This window comes from Salmo salar, chromosome ssa19 (assembly GCF_905237065.1).
Source record: "Salmo salar chromosome ssa19, Ssal_v3.1, whole genome shotgun sequence".
NCBI lineage: Eukaryota > Metazoa > Chordata > Actinopteri > Salmoniformes > Salmonidae > Salmo > Salmo salar.
The window spans coordinates 54,349,448-54,367,605 of record NC_059460.1 but is presented as its reverse complement, the minus strand read 5'-3'; the positions used below and the strand labels follow the sequence as shown (position 1 = coordinate 54,367,605).

Here is an 18,158-nt window from a genome sequence, read left to right as displayed (position 1 = left end):
GGCCTAATTCCAAGAAACTAAAAGTGCTGAGAGTGTTTTTGTCATATGTTCATCATCATCTATATGGTCAGTCAATTGTACAAATTCTGTAACAGGGAGTTGAGGCCAAAAATTACAGGCTGCCTTGAAAAAAAAAGGTTTTATTTTTTTACATTCTATTATTTTTGACATACAAAAACTACCCAAAGTCACAAATGGCAGGCCTGCTTGTAGCTAGGCTGAGTTGTTGACAACCGGAAGCTCTGATTTTCAGGGGAAATGGAAGAGAGCACCTGTGATGCAAATTCCACGTTTGGAAGTTAACACGGCCACGCTCTTATCTTTAAAAAAAATAATATTTTATTTAAAAATATCAACAAACAAAAGAGGAATAGTCACATGCAAACAAGCATACGCCACGCTCTATCTCAACTCCACATTTACTGGATTGTGTGAACAGTGCAGAGAACCTTCCACAACAGTTTATTTTTTTCTTGTCAAGACCAGAATGTTGGGGGATCTAGTTCCAGGTGTTTCTTTTAGGCCTGCTATTTAGATTAGTCTGCACATAAGAGAAGTTGTAGGCTATGAATGTTTCCTTATATGGCATAATTATTGGGAATCATTTGAGGCCCTGACTAGGCATACTGATTTGGATTTGAAGAACTTGTCAAAATGACTAGTCACCCGAGAAATGTATGAAACACTTCAGTTGTCATGGGAATTGTACTATTTTCAAAATGTACATATGACAAGTTTAGACCAACACTTCTGACCAGGGGGTGGAGCGTTGCGAGCCGGGTAGGATTCTATTCGTCTGTATAGAGTCGAGGCGAGAAATTCAAGCAAAGGGCTCTATTGATAGGCGTTTAGTGTAACGGGAGTCCGGACAATACCTTTTCGGCGAAAGCAACAAGTGTCTGGATATGAAAGCATATTCTGAACTAACCATTCCTATTTGAAACCGTCCGTTGTAATTGAGAACAAATAATTCGACACGTTTTGCTATAAGTTTGGCTGTTTTGTATCGTTTCCTTATTTTGTTTTTGCAGCTCATTCAAAATGAGTAAAAAATAACATCGTATCACTTGTACTGTTGACTACTTGAATGAAGACAATTCTCCTCGACCATTTCGAGCTTGAATAGGTGCACTGACCAGCTCGCCATTGTTTACCTGGTGTCGCGGAGGACCACTTCAAAACAGTGAAGTTGTCTTTTACAAAAAAGTATTTTCTTCTGAACCGATTTTTTAAAAACCAACATACAACATGGCAGAACACGAGAGTATAGAGTTTGGAAAGGCTGACTTTGTTCTTCTGGACAATGTTTCTTTGGAGGAATTCATGGCTAACCTAAAGCTCAGGTAGGCAGTGGCGTCCACCACGGTCGTTCACCTCAATGAGGCGAGACGTAGCCTGCTGGTTCAGGAAAGCCATGTTTGCTTGTCTGATGGACGCTTTTGATAGTACTAAGCCTAAATAATGATACTTTTTTTGTTCGTTCAATTAGGCCACTATGTGTATAGGACTGACTAATGCATGAGTTGTTTTCAAGCACCACAGGTGCAGGAGGGCTTGCTGTTCATTTTGACAGGTCAGAGTTGCAGTGCTACATTCCTACACCACACCTTACAATATAATTGTCAGATTTGTTTATTTTTAGTTGGCTGTGCCAGACTGCCAGTGCCATAGCCGAGGCTACTATTTAATGACTCTATCAGAGTAATATGAATGGAATTCCCATTCCATTATGGATTGCACATCTTGCAGAGCAACATTTGTTTATAACTAGCCACGTTTCCATCCAACCATTTCATGCGGATGAATTATAACCTGATTTTAAAAAAAGTCACAAGCGGGCTGATGAAACCATGAGAATGTTTTTTTTACCGTTTGATAAAGTGAAATAATATTGTACGTTTCCATAACAATCTCAAAATGTAGGTACCCTCCCTACCTGTTGGCTAGAGCGCATGTACCAAGACCAGAGTGGGCACATTTGCTGTATAACGCAACAGTTGTTGTAACAAAACCATCAGTAGAGTTGAAAATGCGATGGAAACCAATTGAACTTGTATTTTTCATTCGGTACATGGGAATTTAACCGCAAAAGTAATTTTTATGCACACCACGTCATCACCCACAGACTTTTATCCGAAACCATCGCTGATGGGGAAAATGCTCATATTGTTTTATGCAGATTTTTTTATATTCGCATGAAAGTCTGTCGCAAATTGGATGCAAACCTAGCTATAGATGTCCCAGTTATTCATGGTCATTTGACGGATGAAACAAGGAAGAGCAGTTCTATTACTTGGCCTTTACGACAGGAATTGACCCATCATGTGAAAACTATTCCTCATGTTTTGTCTGCATACATTATTTTTTAGAACAATGGACCTAGTTTCCTCTTGGACTGTATTGTCTGGACACAGAGCATTCCTCAGAGATGTTGTCTTTGTCAGACTGGTAATTATATGAGCCATGCTGTGTGTGAATGGGGCTCCACCCAAGGAATCACGGTGCTCCCAATGAAAAGCATCACCTGAACATACAGATTGTCCAAGGCTATTTTTGCATCATGAGTGGTTTGTGGGATGATGCCAGCCAAGCATGGTATGTTTGGGAAAGTGAATGTGGGAAAGATTCAGTCAGTCACTCACTGCCCTGGCGCTGTGTACCTGTCCTCTGCTGCAGCTGCACGCAACTTTGCATGTGGTTTCTGACACCATCGATTGTCAGGGTGGGGACTTGTGGATGGGAGTCCCCTTTTTATGTAATGCTCATTGTAGTAGCCTACTCCTGTTTGACTTGAATATGGACAGAGATGATTCTAGTAGAATTCTCAAATCATTTTCTGTTCTGATAATGCAATGAAATTAGTTGGAACAATATTGAAGTCTTTTTTTCCTAAGCGCCTCTAGCCTACATCAAAGTCACACTTCCTTATTGCTGATGTCAATGAAAGATGTCAACACCTTGACCTGTTCGAATTACTGCAGTTAATGGCGATGAGCTGAACTTCAGCTTACTCGCTTAACGTAACCACGTTTGAGACTTTTATGGAAATTACCTCTAAATATTTGGAACATTATAGACCACAGGAGGTTGACAGCACCTTAATCGGGGAGAATGGGCTCGTGGTATTGGCTGGAGTGGAATGGTATGAAATACATCAAACACATGGTTTCCAGGTGTTTACCATTCCATTTGCTCTGTTCCGGCCATTATTATGAGCCGTTCTCCCCTCCACAGCCTCCTGTGTTATAGACATGACAATGACAGAGAACCAGACTTGAGGATGTAGTTTCCTGAAGATCAGTTATATAGCTTACCAAAAGACCTTCCTTTCTAGGCGGCCTCTCCAATGGTTGTTTCTGCACAAATAATCATCCATATAACTTGTCATCTTTTAAAAATGCCTCAACCCAGTCAATATTCTCTTGCTATCTGAACTATAGTATGTATACAAACCGCAGTTTGTAATCCATTCATGGAAATGGGGAACATGCAGCTCTGTAATTGAATGAATGTGTAAACAGACATAGGCCTACATCTTATATGTCTGAAATTATCTTTATCATACGTAACATTGGTGCCAAGTCATATTTGTTTTACCCAGGGGTCTCCAAACCTGTTCTTGGAGTCCTACCCACCTGCAGGTTTTCACTCCAACCCCAGTTGTAACTAACCTGATTCATCTTATCAATTATTAGAATCAGGGGTGCTAGATTAGGGTTGGAGCGAAAATCTACAGCATGGTAGCTTTCCAAGAGCAGGGTCGGCGATCTCTGGTTGTAACTGAGTGGAGAAAGTGCCCTGCAACTCAACTCTGGACCTAGAAGCCAGTTCCACTGCATTTTTTTCATTGTTCCCCTCTAATCAGGGACTGATTTAGACCTGGAACACCAGGTGTGTGCAATTATCAGGTAGAAAACCAGCAGGCTCTGGACCTTGTAGGGTCAGAGTTGAATACCTCTGAGATAGTGGATTTGGGAACTATTTGACAGACCTCAGACAGAACATGTAGTTCAGTATCAGAGTCTTTTCACAGACACACGTCTAAAGCTGTCCTCACAATTATTAGATTTTATTGGTGTTTCTATCCTGATAAGTATCCAGTTTATAACGTAGCTGTTTGCATTTGATAGCCAGGCAGCAGGATCTGCATGCATCATTTTCCTAGCTCTCCCTGGTGCTACTGTTTGTTTTCCCTCCAGCTGGACAAGCCAGAGTGGAGAGGATGTGTGCAAATTGTTATTTACAGAGGGTGTGACTGACCAGGAGCATTTCCTCCTCCTGTCCCTTCTCATCCTGTGTGCGCGTGTGTGCGTGTGTGTGCAGCAGGGTGAAGGGGGCGTAGAGAAACACTTGGAGAAGGGATACACCGACAGAGTACATGAGGCATCTATTTGCCTCCTTCAATAGCTATTTTAAGGTGTGAAATTTCCCAAATATCCACTTTCAATGCCATCATGGCTCTCGGGGGTGTATTTTGCGGTCAGCCCATGATAGCCATGTTGAGTCGCTAATCAGAATCTATCCCCTAGTGACTATATGATAAATTATGTGGAGTAGCCTGGTTAGTTTTCGTCTTCTTTTGGCCAGAGTGCTTGTCCAGTTGACATTTACTTTGTTTGACTTAAGGTTGAGCAGTCTGGCTTCAGGGAGCACAGTGCCAAGGAACTTCCTAAATATAACTCCAACAGATGCCCGATCTCTTTGGAAACGTTCCATATGAAAACTATGAAATTCCAGTAAAGGTCTTGGGAATTTGCTTCAATGGACCAGTCAGCAGATAAGAGGCCATGAATCCTCTACAGCACATTGGAACTGAGCAAATAAACCATTGTGATTGCAATCTAACAATGGTGGAAACTGCAAAGGAAAGGTGGTAGTCTCAAGGAAGTTACTTTCCTCATGTCTGATTCTGGAACCTCCTTATTTATACCTCTGGGGGTGTATACCAAATACTCTTCTTTGGAGCACAATGTTATCACTGTTCACTGTTTGTCCTTTAATGGCACTTTGGCAGTGTTGTTTTGTCTGTTGCTGGGTCTGCAGGGAACTTTTTTGGCAAACCGCTACCATTTTAAAACAATTAGTATTTTTATTTTTTTATTCTTCCAAAACGGGCATCCTACATACTGCAGATGAAATAGTTGATAACCACTCTACTTGTCAGTAGCTAAACATTTTCTCTTCTCTCACTGATGCCCAAACCTCAGATCCTTTGCTATGAGACTCGAAATTGAGCTCAGGTGTATCCTGTTTCCATTGATCATCCTTGAGTCCACCTGTGGTTAATTAAATTGACTGGACATGATTTGGAAAGGCACACACCTGTCTATATAAGGTCCCACCGTTGTCAGTGTGTATCAGAGCAAAAACCAAGCCATGAGGTATAAGGAATTGTCCTTAGAGTGCTGAGACAGGATTGTGTGCAGGCACAGATCTGGGGAGGGGTACCACAACATTCCTGCAGCATTGAAGGACCCCAAGAAGACAGTGGCTTCCATCATTCTTAGATGGAAGAAGTTTGGAACCACCAACACTCTTCCTAGAGCTGGCTGCCCAGCCAAACTGAGTAATCGGGCGAGAAGGGCCTTGGTCAGGGAGGTGACCAAGAACCTGATGGTCACTCTGACAGAGCTCCAGAGTTCCTCTGTGGCAATGAGAGAACCTTCCAGAAGGACAACCATCTCTGCAGCACTCCACAAATCAGGCCTTTATGGTAGAGTGGCCAGATGGAAGCCACTCCTCAGTAAATGGCACATGACATCCCGCCTGGAGTTTGCCAAAAGACACCTAAAGACTCTCAGACCATGAGAAACAAGATTCTCTAGTCTGATGAAACCAAGATTGAACTCTTTGGCCTGAATGCCAAGCGTCACGTCTGGAAGAAACCTGGCCCCATCCCTACAGTCAAGCGTAGTGGAAGCATCATCCTGTGGGGATGATTTTCATCGACAGGGACTGGGAGACTAGTCAGGATCGAGGGAAAGATGAATAGAGATAAGTACAGAGAGATCCTTGATGAAAATCTGCTACAGAGCGCTCAGGACCTCAGACTGGGGGCGACGGTTCACCTTCCAACAGGACAACGACCTTAAGCACACAGCCAAGACAACGCAGGAGGGGCTTCGGGACAAGTCTCTGAATGAGTAGCCCAGCCAGAGCCCGGAAATAAACCCGATCGAACATCTCTGGAGAGACCTGAAACTAGCTGTGCAGCGTCGCGCCCCATCCAACCTGACAGAGCTTGAGAGGATCTGCAGAGAATGGGAGAAACTCCCCAAATACAGCTGTGCCAAGCTTGTAGCCTCATACTCAAGAAGACTCGATGCTGTAATCGCTGCCAAAGGTGCTTCAACAAAGTACTGAGTAAAGTGATATTTCAGTAAAAATTTTAATACATTTGCAAAAATGTTTAAACCTGTTTTCACTTTGTCATTATGGGGTATTGTGTCTAGATGGGGGGGGGGGGGACAATTTTAATACATTTTAGAATGAGGCTGTAACAAAATGTGGGTGAAGTGAAGGGGTCTGAATACTTTACGAATGCACTGTATGTATTTCAGGCCATGACTAAAAATGTTCTGTAATGTACTATGTTTTATGTGAACCCTAAGTAGCTGATGCTTTTACAGTGGGCTAATGGGGATCCTAATAAGTACCAAATTGAGACATTTCTTGGGAAATGTTTTTGTTTTATTTTATTATTAATGAGAAATAGTTACAACTAGCCTTATAGTGACCCTGCCCATCAACACTTCTGTAGTTGTGTTGGGTTGGTTAGACTAGGATACAGGTTTCTTTTGCCAGCCAAGAGATAATGCTTTATCTGATGGTTTCCACCTAATCAAAACATGAAGATGTTGGGGACATCATGACTTAGGGAATACAGTATTATTCTTTTTTTTGTGTAGTATACAAAGCTACTCTTTTTCTGTGTCTATCGTTGTTTCAATTGGTTTGACCTTTGACCTCGAGAGCTTCATGGGATTGGAAAAGGAAGGAGACAAAAATATGGCATCTGGAGGAAGGCAAAGGAAAGCTGCCTTTTCCCATTGGCATTTCCCTTTCTTTGGCCTCAAATTTCATTGTTTTCTGCATGTCCTCTCTAAGCCTGAATATTGGCTGAAACTATCTGACAGGGCACAATGTCTTGATTTAAAGTCCTACTGAAGTTATGATGACAAGCTTAAAATAATAACACTCGGATGACAAATAACATGAGGACTAGGCTCATATGATTTTCATGTACAGCACACAGAACTGGCGCTCCACTTCCTGCTCAGAGTGGGACTGTATCTGCATGAAAGCACCTCCCAATTCCTCAGGGAGAGTTGTTAGAGTCCATTTTGGCTAGGAAAGGCATACTCTACGAAATTGAGTTTGTGTGTCTGGTCTACCATTTGAGCCCCACTGTAACCCTGTATCCTACGGATTTAAAGGAGAATTGTGCTTTTTTTTACAACCAAATCTCTATTTTATAGATGGGTCAAGATACTTTTTTTAGCAATTTCACTTGTTTTTCAGAAACTTAGCCCAACCTGCGATTCACTTCCTCATCCTCGTTGTGCAGTTCGGGGGCTCTGGAAAAACATGAACACATGCTCCAAAAATACTAAAATAGGTCCTTTTCGATAGGGGAAACCGCTCGAGTCACACAAAATAGAATACACCGGCTGGAAAGACCTGCATCACTATACTGAGTGTTTCCATTTCTAAAAATACGTATTTGGGTGTTTTCAGAGCCCCTGTACTGCACAACAAGGATGAGGAAGTGAATTGCTGGTTGGGGTAAGTTAAATCGCAAGTGTCTGGACCCTTCTATAACATGCCATTTACATAAACATTTAGATTTGGTTGTAAAAAAAGCTAGCTTCTCCTTTAACCACTATGAAAGTGTTGGACAAATAGGGCCAGGCAGCTTCTCGCATTTCAGGTGTGTTAACGTTAATTTGTTGCCGTAACAGCAGATTTAATCGTTGAATAGGTGCGACACACCGAACATAGCAACCCGACTCCCTCCCTGCAGAGCAAACACAGGGATCAAAGTCTCTCCATAGTTCAGGTGCAGTGAGCAGAAGCAGACGAGAGAGGTCGAAGGTTCTACTTCCTCTTCCTGTTATACAGTATCGGTCTAATATACACTGAACAAAAATATAAACTCAAACTGCAACAATTTCAAAGATTTTACTGAGTTACAGTTCATATAAAGAAATCAGTCAATTGAAATAAATAAATGAGTCCCTAATCTATGGATTTCACATGACTTGGAATACAGATATGCAGTTGTTGGTCACAGATACCTTAAAAAAAAAAAAGTAGGGGTGTGGATCATAAGGAAAATGGTGTGATCACCATTTGCCTTATGCAGCGTGACACATCTCCTTCCCATAGAGTTGATCAGGCTGCTGATTGTGGCCTGTGGAATGTTGTCCCATTCCTCTTCAATGACTGCAAAGTTTCTGGATATTGGTGGGAACTGGCTGTTGTTCACGTCGAACCAGAGCATCCTGAACATGCTCAACGGGTGACATGTCTGGTGAGTATGCTGGCCATGGAAGAACTGGATAAGCTCAGTCATTCTGGAGGGAGGTTAACTACTATTTAATCTAAATCACACTATAGTGCCTGGAAATACAATGACATTGCTGAAGTAGTCAAATATTTAGTAGGAAACAACTTTGCCAGCATTATCATGTCGTCAAATTTACTTTAGACAGATGTCAATGTTGTCATATAGCAAATTTAGTCAAAAATAGCTAGCAATGCTAATGTTAGCTAGCTACAATCCTCACCTCTATCCCAAACGTTATACTGCATCTAAAGTCAATCTGTTGACATCAAAATGATGACAAAAGGTTTTCCTACTAATTATTAGCCTCCTTTTGAATGTCATTGTATTTCCAAGTCACTGTAATGCACTTTTGATGAAATCTTCATCAGCGCTAATTGATACTTGGAGTCAAATATCAATATAATATTGACAAAAATAATAATATCACTAATATATACCGTATTTTCTGAAAAATGGCTACTTCCTTCTCTTTTGCTCTCCAGCAATGAAAAGGCCTGTGTCTCCACAATAATTTACATACAACCCCCTGTAATCAGAAACACATAACCGCCTTTACGTAAACAGGGCCGTACTTTTGGAACCTTCCCCCCCTAAAATATATAAGTCCGCCGGCTCTCAAAGAGGTCTCGTTTGTGGACTGTGTGCGTTGGCAGCCGGACGCTGGTTGTCCAGCACCATGTTTGTGGTCCTCTTATTGCCTCCTATCTCTTCCACTCTCTCTTTCTTGATTTCTCTTTTCATATCCCTCATATAGGGTTTACTGCTTTTCTCTCTCCACCTTTCTCTCACTTTTCCCCTTGCAATTTCCCTTCCTCCGGGCCTGCCCACATTATGTTGTCCACATTCTTGATATTAGTCTATAGTGCAGTAGGGTCATACAGTAAATTACCCATCTTATGAATGGAATGTGTGCTACTCATTCAGTAGACAGTTCTGTCTGGCATATGCTCACTGCACAGGGCAATCTATCCTAGCTCTGGGAAGACCTTGATTCAATCTTGATAGATTCAATCAGATTAGGTTTCCCATTAAGGCTGTCTGGCTTTAACGAGGTGAAGCACATCCTCCACTACATTAACTTTCTGCTGTAATTTCCCAGAAACCAATTTACTTACAGACATGACGCATGTTGCATTCATGTGATTAACGATCCGTTTCTGTAATGAATGAGTAAGGTGTTTGTCATGAATCCCTTTTCGTGTCATCCAAGAATCCCTTAAAGGCCCAGTGCAGTCAAAAATGTGATTTTTTTTTTTTCAGTGTGTTTTTTATATATACACACACACAACACACACACACACACACACACACACACACACACACACACTGACCAAAAGTATGTGTACACCTGCTCGTTGAACATCTCATACCAAAATCATGGGCATTAATATGGAGTTGGTCCCCCTTTTGCTGCTATAACAGCCTCTACACTTCTTGGAAGGCTTTCCACTAGATGTTGGAATATTGCTGCGGGGACTTGCTTCCATTCAGCCACAAATGCATTAGTGAGGTCAGGCACAAATGTTGGACGATTAGGCTTGCAATTCATCCCAAAGGGGTTCGATGGGGTTGAGGTCAGGGCTCTGTGCAGGACAGTCAAGTTCTTCCACACTGATCTCGACAAACCATTTCTGTATGGACCTCGCTTTGTGCACAGGGGCATTGTCATGCTGAAACAGGAGAGGGCCTTCCCCAAACTGTTGCCACAAAGTTGGAAGCACAGAATCGTCTAGAATGTTATTGTATGCTGTAGCGTTAAGATTTCCCTTCACTGGAACTAAGGGGCCTAGCCCGAAACATGAAAAATAACCCCAGACCATTATTTATCCTCCACCAAACATTACAGTTGGTTGCAGTGGGGCAGGTAGCGTTCTCCTGGCATCCGCCATACCCAGATTTGTCTGTCGGACTGCCAGATGGTGAAGCATGATTCATCTCTCCAGAGAAGGTGTTTCCACTGCTCCAGGGTCCAATGGCAGTGAGCTTTACACCACTCTAGCCAACATTTGGCATTGCGCATGGTGATCTTACGCTTGTGTGCTGCTGCTCGGCCATGGAAACCCATTTCACGAAGCTCCCGACAAACAGTTATTGTTTGAGCAGGGCGGCAGGTAGCCTAGTGGTTAGAGCGTTGGGCCAGTAACCGAAAGGTTGCTCGATCGAATAACCGAGCTGACAAGGTAAAAATCTGTCGTTCTGCCGCTGAACAAGGCAGTTAACCACTGTTCCTACTTCCTAGGCCGTCATTGTAAATATGAGTTTGTTCTTAACTGACTTGCCTAGTTAAATAAAAATTGTGCTGATGTTGCTTCCAGACGCAGTTTGGAACTCAGTAGTGAGTGTTGCAACCGAGGACAGATGATTTTTATGCGCTTCAGCCCTCGTCGGGCCTGTTCTGTGAGCTTGTGTTACCTACCACTTCGAGGCTGAGCTGTTGTTGCTCCTAGACGTTTCCACTTCACAATAACAGCACAGACAATTGACCGGGGCAGCTCTAGCAGGGCAGAAATGTTACGAACTGACTTGTTGGAAAGGTGGCATCCTGTGACGGTGACACGTTGCCAATGTTTGTCTATGGAGATTGCATGGCGGTGTGCTCAATTTTATACTCCTGTCAGCAACTGGTGTGGCTGAAATAGCCAAATCCACTAATTTGAAGGGGTGTCCACATACACTATATATACAAAAGTATCTCCACACTATGAGGTTGGAATAATACTGGGAAATTTTGAAAATGGTGATAGGCTGTTTGAAAAGACTGCCTGAAATTTCAGCCTGTTTTAGTGGGATGACGTTTTAGCCTACCTGGTGACATCACAAGGCGGTAAATTAGTTAATAGACCAATAAGAAAGAGTTCCTAAACTCTCTGCCAATAACAGCTAGTTTTTAAGTTTCCCCCTCCCCACTCAGACCACTCCCAGACAGTCCTAGCAAAATTATTCCTTGAGAAATCGTTTCTTTTTGACCATTGTAATTGAAAACTTCCACAATAACGTACTTGTTACCCAGAAATGATTTGTGACCCACCGCCTCGATTCGGTCTTATGTAACAAAATTTGAAGTGCTGTTTTTTTACATTGCATAAAAGTAGAGACTCAGAGCTGAAATGGTATATCATACACTGCAGTTGAGGAACAATGGGAAAGTAATTTTGCTTTGTAAGTTGATAAACTTGTAACCCCACTTTTGAGAAAATGGCCTTTGAATGTTTTGGTAGACCTACTGGAGAGCTCTTTGTCTACACCTATTCAGCATCGTTCACACCCTATTAAGCCTTACATGCTGACCAAACCAGATGCGCGTGCGTGCATTGCTTTTGTTCAACCACACCAGAAGTGATCAGGACACGCAGGTTGAAATATCAAAACAAACTCTGAACCAATTATATTAATTTGGGGACAGGTCAAAAAGCATGAAATATTTATGGAAATTTAGCTTGCTGTTGCTAGCTAATTTGTCCTGGGATATAAACATTCGGTTATTATTTTACCTGAAATGTACAAGGTCCACTCCTCTGACAAATAATCAACAGATAAAACGGTAAACCAAATTCGTTTCTCATCTCTCCTCCTTCCTTCAGGCTTCTTTTTCTTCTTTGGATTTATATGGCGGTGCAACCAACTTTATGGTGCATTACTACAACCGACTGGAGTGCGGACGTCAGTTCATCTTTCAATCACCCACGTGGGTATATGTTCCTAAAAACCAATGAGTAGGTGAGAGAGGTCGGACTTGCAGCGCATTGAGCGTCACAAATAGAACCAATTTCTATTTTAGCACCTGACCATGCCGACGCTCGCGAGCAGTGTGGGTGCAGTGATTGAATAACATGTATGTGTACATTTATTTTGCTACGTTCACGCACGCGAGCGGTCTGGTGAGCATGTTAGCCCCAGCCATCTCTTTAAGGATTCACATGTGAGGCCATGTGCTAAACAGAGTGAGTAGAGTAGTAAACAACCAAAGATTTCAAGACTAAAAGGGGAGAAAGTAGTAGCCTACAATACCGAAATACTCCAGGTACAAATACATTTTATCTAGTCCTTGGCCTATATCCTAATCTGACGTTGGTTCAGGTCATGTTGTTCTTCACATTACAATCTCTGGTAAACACACACTATATCAAATGTATTTGTCACATGCACAGGATACAGAAGGTGTAAACAGTACAGTGAAATAGTTATTTGCATAGTAGCAATATCAAAAATAGAAAGTGTCCAGGTAAAATATTTTATAATTATTAGATGGCGCTTACCCAGACACTAAGGGTGTGCCGAATAGTCGGACAAAACGAGTATCATAACAGATATGGACCATTTTCTGGTCAGCATTATCTGTGATTGGAAAAAAGTTTTTCGGGTGCCAGCAAGCATGTTTCTCATGTGTCAGTCACAGTTTCTAAACCATACTGAACTGTAATTGAGTCAGTCATGTGCGTGGTCTAAATAACTCAACTGGATAGTTTGCCTGTCTATAAAGATAAGGGCGGGCTGAACGTTGATCCTGCTGCTCTAATTGTATAGAGTGAAGCTTTTATTTCTCTGTCCACTCGCTTTATAATTTCACTTGATCACATTTCCTTTCATGTTTTCGGTCTGATCATTTAGATTGCTGCTGACTGCTACTATGATAAATAAGATGATGAGGGCGTTTGCTATCAAGCTATCAATGTGCATAATATCTAACAAGTGGGGCAAGGGTAGAGAATAAATATGAAACGCTAATGCACATTCTGACTGAGTGACAGCAAACTTGTCTGCCCACTACAAGTTGAGGACACAGACACACAAACCCACCCCTCTGCATGCTGCTTCTAATCTGCATCTTTCTTGCAGTGAGAACGTGTGTGGAGGTATTTAACCAACAACTATTTAGACGTAATAAAACACTACCGTTTTTTCCGATCACCAGTGATCAACTGTTAACCGGTCACACTTGTCTAAATTGATGGGTCATGTGAAAGAAATGCTTTAACCACCCCTCAGTCACATCTAGCTGGGATGGGTCACTATTGTCTAGACATGTACACATGTTCATGAAATACAATAGATGGCTGTAATCACCCCCAGACACACCTGGCTAACTTAATGGGCATGTAATCATCAATCTTTTGTTTGGACATGTAGTTAGACAGATCATATACATAACATTAGCGAGCCAGCAAGCTAATGTTTGCTAGCTAGAGAACAGTACACTTTCACTTGCAATGACAACGACTTTCTGACTAAATTACAAACGTATAATATCGGCCTCCCGAGTGGCGCAGTAGTCTAAGGCACTGCATCGCAGTGCTAGCTGTGCCACTAGAGATCCTGGTTCGGGTCCAGACTCTGTCGCAGCCGGCCGCGACCGGGAGACCCATGGGGCAGCGCACAATTGGCCCTAAGTCGTCCGGTTTTGGGGAGGGTTTGGCCGGCAGGGATGTCCTTTTCTCATTGCGCACTAGCGACTCCTGTGGCGGGCCAGGCGCAATGCACCCTGACACGGTCGCCAGGTGTACAGTGTTTCTTCCGACACGTTGGTGCAGCTGGCTTCTGGGTTAAGTGGGCATTGTGTCAAGAAGCAGTGCGGCTTGGTTGGGTTCTGTTTCGGAGGACGCACGGCTCTTGACCTTCGCCTCTCCCGTGTCCGTACGGAAGTTGCAGCTATAAGACAGGACTGTAACTACCAATTGGATACCATGAAATTGCAGAGGAAAAGGGGTATACATACATTTAAAAAAAAAATACAAGTATAATATCTGAAAAGGTAGCTAGACTCTTACCCGTATACATGGATGAACGCTTCACGGCAGCGTGTTTTTTCAGTTTAGTCTGTAGCTAGCTACAGCTTGTTTGACCCGTTGTTGTATCAAGTCACTCCGGTTCACACTGACCGTGTGCAGAAAGTAGTCCATCACAACTTTTTCCCACTGATCTTTGTCGATAGTGCCTGCTAAAGTCAGGGCAGCAATGTTGTTGAGCGCAGTAGCAACACTTTTGCAGTTCTTCATGGCTAACATTATATATTTTATAAAAGCCCCTGTAGCAAGGATTATCTACACATACTGAGCAGCTCATGTTATAGACATGTTACAGATGTCTAGCCCATCCATTATCTCAGCCAATCATGGCTAGCGAGAACGTTCTAAACCAACTAGGCTCGTAATTGAACAATTTAATTCGTATTTGCAGACAGCATACACGTTTGTTATTAAGGGGTCATGAAAGTTCATATGTTCCAGAAGGCATTTCTGCCAAAAAAACACATTTTGATAAATAAATGTGAAAAAAATCAACAAATTAAATGCCTTTCCTGTGAAATAGTGACTTGCGACATAAGCCTAGCTTCTTGAAACGGGTTACATTTGATATTGAGATAAAAATGGCTGCATTGGACCTTTTGTGTGTGTCAAACTGTGTGGGTGTAGTGGTTGGGTGATGTCATTCTCTAGATCTTTTGTTCCCTTGTCCACCTGTTGGCTCTGTGCCCTAAGGCACTGTGGGGGATCTGGCTTTCACAGCCAGGTCTGAGATCAGATCACAGCCCCAGCATTACTCACTTCACACACCTTTTGAATGCCCACTTAGACACTCTCTCTTTCTCTCTTGTTCTCTCTTTTCCTTTCTTTCTCATATCTATCTTACGCTCCTTCTATCTCTATACGGTAGCTAAGTTTGCTCTCATATTTCTACCCTAACTTCTCCCTTCCCTCTCTCTTTGTCTCCCTCGCTCCCTCTGTATGTTTTGGTGCTTTTTCCTGCCCTCTTTTTACCCCTGACAGAAATCTCAGTGCTTTCCTGAAATAGCGTGCTGAGTAACGTCTGAGTCAGTTTGGATGGCCTTGTCTTTCTCTCTCTCCAGCGGCCCGTCGTCATCCTCCCATCGACTGGTTGGCTGTGAATTTACATAGGTAAATGGACTGGCCAACATGTTAAAGTGCAAACAGGTTCCGCATCGGACCGGCAGCCAGGCCCAACAGCCAGCCAGCCTCTCCGCCCTTCTCTGAAGTCTCTTTATTGAATTCTTGAAACTTAATCTGACTAAAATTAATCTTTTGTTCTCTCGCTGAGCTCCCCTAGCTCAGGATCGGCCTGGGAAGTAGCTGTGATCTCCTCCGTCAGGGTAGTAAACAGTAAAGGGCCGAGGCCCAAAGAAACACTACTGTCTGTCAGCCACCCGATCTCCAGCCAAGCTGTTTACACCTGGCTCCCATTTCCTAAGTATTCAGACGCGAGCCAATGAAAGTGGAGTTCATGGGAACACATGCTACGCTATATCTCACGCGTTAACACAAAATATGCCCCGCTGCTTTATTCTACATTTCATTCCGTGTTCTTATGACTGAATGTGTAAGATGACTGGATGGGCACCTCCAGTAATTGTCATCATATGAAGGGCCTATAATGTACGACCTATGACCCAGAGGGTTTCCTAGTCAGGTGGTCAGGAGAAACTCCAGTCCCTAATCATATGATTGGTTCATAATAATGGTTCATTTCATAATAGTGGGAAGGTTACCTTGTTTGTTTCTCTCTCTCACCCTTTCAACACTGGGTGTGTCATGTCCTGTAGTTTCCCTGTCACGTCCTAACATCTGTCCCAAACTATTGAAAAGTAAAGGACTCTCAGCTGCATCCTCTCCCTTATAGAGCCAGAAGAGCCGCTAACATTAGTTGCTAACCCATCTGATTGCTATCGTAAATCTGCAGACATGCTGTCATTAGAGTAGAGGGAAGGGGAGGTACTGTAGTGATCTCACCCAGTCAGCTCTGCGCCAGCTGTGCTGCAGTAGCTGCACTATGGTACAGAGGGGGAGTCTGGGAGTTCAGATCCACTCCTACAGTATGTGTTTGTGAAAATTGATTTGTCTGTGGGCCAAGGGCTGGGAGTGTTGTGTTTAAGGCCCCAGGCAGACAGGCTGGAGTGGGAGCTAGGAGCTTCTCTTTAGCACTAAGGAACAGTTTACAAAGCAATGGAAAATCTCCTATTGCAGTCCTCAGATGTTTGACAAGAGCTGAAGGAGGAGGAGGCCCATCGATGGCTGTGAAGAGAGCGGGTGTGATCGATGTTAGGATTGCTTCATTCAGGTGTAATGGCCAGTTGGCCATAAGATAACATTTTGTATCGGATCAGATATAGTATGTACTTTGACTCGTAGTTGTCGTTCAGCTGATCAAAGTCTTCGGCGATGTCTAGATTTCGGAGATTTGTCTGTTGATGCCTGTGACTAAATATGTTTTTTTATTTCTATCAAATCAAATCAAATTGTATTTGTCACATACACATGGTTAGCAGATGTTAATGCGAGTGTAGTGAAATGCTTGTGCTTCTAGTTCCGACGATGCAGTAATATCTAACAAGTAATCTAACCTAACCATTTCACAACAACTACCTTATACACACAAGTGTAAAGGAATGAATAAGAATATGTACATATAAATATTGACCAGAAATTGGCGTTTTTGAGGTGAATATCTCTTCAATAGATTCAAATACTTTTCCAGAACTATGGCTTCCTTTGAAATAGCATTGGCTGAAATTACCCAAAATGTCCTCAAATAACCTTAACTTCCAGAAAACAAACTTAATGTATCCCAGAATCACCAGTTTCCATTTCTCTCTATGAAACAGCCCCATAAAAGTGTGAAAAAAATCGTAATCCCTGAGAGGTCGTACCCAGCATGCACTGGGCCAGATAAGCTGTAAATCATTCAATCATTCTAAACAGGGACATCAGAATACTGCTTGGTGGTAAATTCATGGGGAGAGAGAAAATTGGAACAGCCAGAGATTATCCCTGTCTTGATTACTGGAAATCCCCAACAAGGTCACAGTCACTGATAACAGCCAGCCAGCATGTGTTGTGTTGTCTATTATATCAGATCCTTGGCGATAACACTGGCTGTGTCCTATTCCTTTTACCCCTAGGCATCTTTTGAAGGTTTGGAATGATGAAGTAATATGGTAACAATTCCACCTTGCGCTGTTTTTTTTATATGCCATTCCAATCCTTTCAGCTGTACATAAGTGTCTAGGGCAGGGGTGTGCAAACCTATTGGCTCGAGGGCCACATCGGGAATTCAACAGAGGGCCGCATTTTTTGGGGGACCAATTGTTTGTTAAAATCAATTTGCAGGAGCTTCCCGAGTGGTGCAGCGGTCTAAGGCCCTGCATTGCAGTGCTTGAGGCGTCACTACAGACCCAGGTTCGATCCCAGGCTGTGTCACAGCTGGCCGTGACTGGGAGACTCATGAGGTGGCGCACAATTGGCCCAGCGTCGTCCGGATTAGGAGAGTGTTTGGCAGGCAGAGATTTCCTTGTCTCATCGCGCTCTAGCGACTCCTGTGGCGGGCCAGGCGCATGCATGCTGACACGGTCGCCAGGTGTACGGTGTTTCCTCTGACACATGGGTGCGGCCAGGTTAAGCGGGCATTGTGTCAAGAAGCAGTGCGGCTTGGCTGGGCCATGTTTCGGAGGACGCACGGCTCTCGACCTTCGCCTCTCCCGAGTCCGAATGGTAGTTGCAGCGATGGGACAAGACTAACTACCAATTGGATCCCACCAAATTAGGGAGAAAAAGGGGTAAAAAAAATAAATAAATAAAAA

At 42.9% G+C, this 18,158-nt stretch overlaps 1 protein-coding gene across 3 annotated transcripts in view; it reads left to right on the top strand.

Moving 5' to 3' along the window:
* The first annotated feature begins 272 nt into the window (after positions 1-272).
* LOC106579321 (unconventional myosin-Id-like) overlaps positions 273-18,158 on the top strand; it is a 127,904-nt gene continuing 110,018 nt past the window's right edge. The window contains exon 1 of one of the 3 annotated variants that reach the window (XM_045702477.1): positions 273-1,343. In XM_045702477.1, coding sequence (XP_045558433.1) covers positions 1,249-1,343 — 95 coding nt within the window. In that variant the 5' untranslated portion in view covers positions 273-1,248. Of the gene's footprint in view, positions 1,344-16,574; positions 16,640-18,158 lie in introns of those variants that run through there. The other 2 variants (XM_014159139.2, XM_045702478.1) reach the window with 2 other exon arrangements.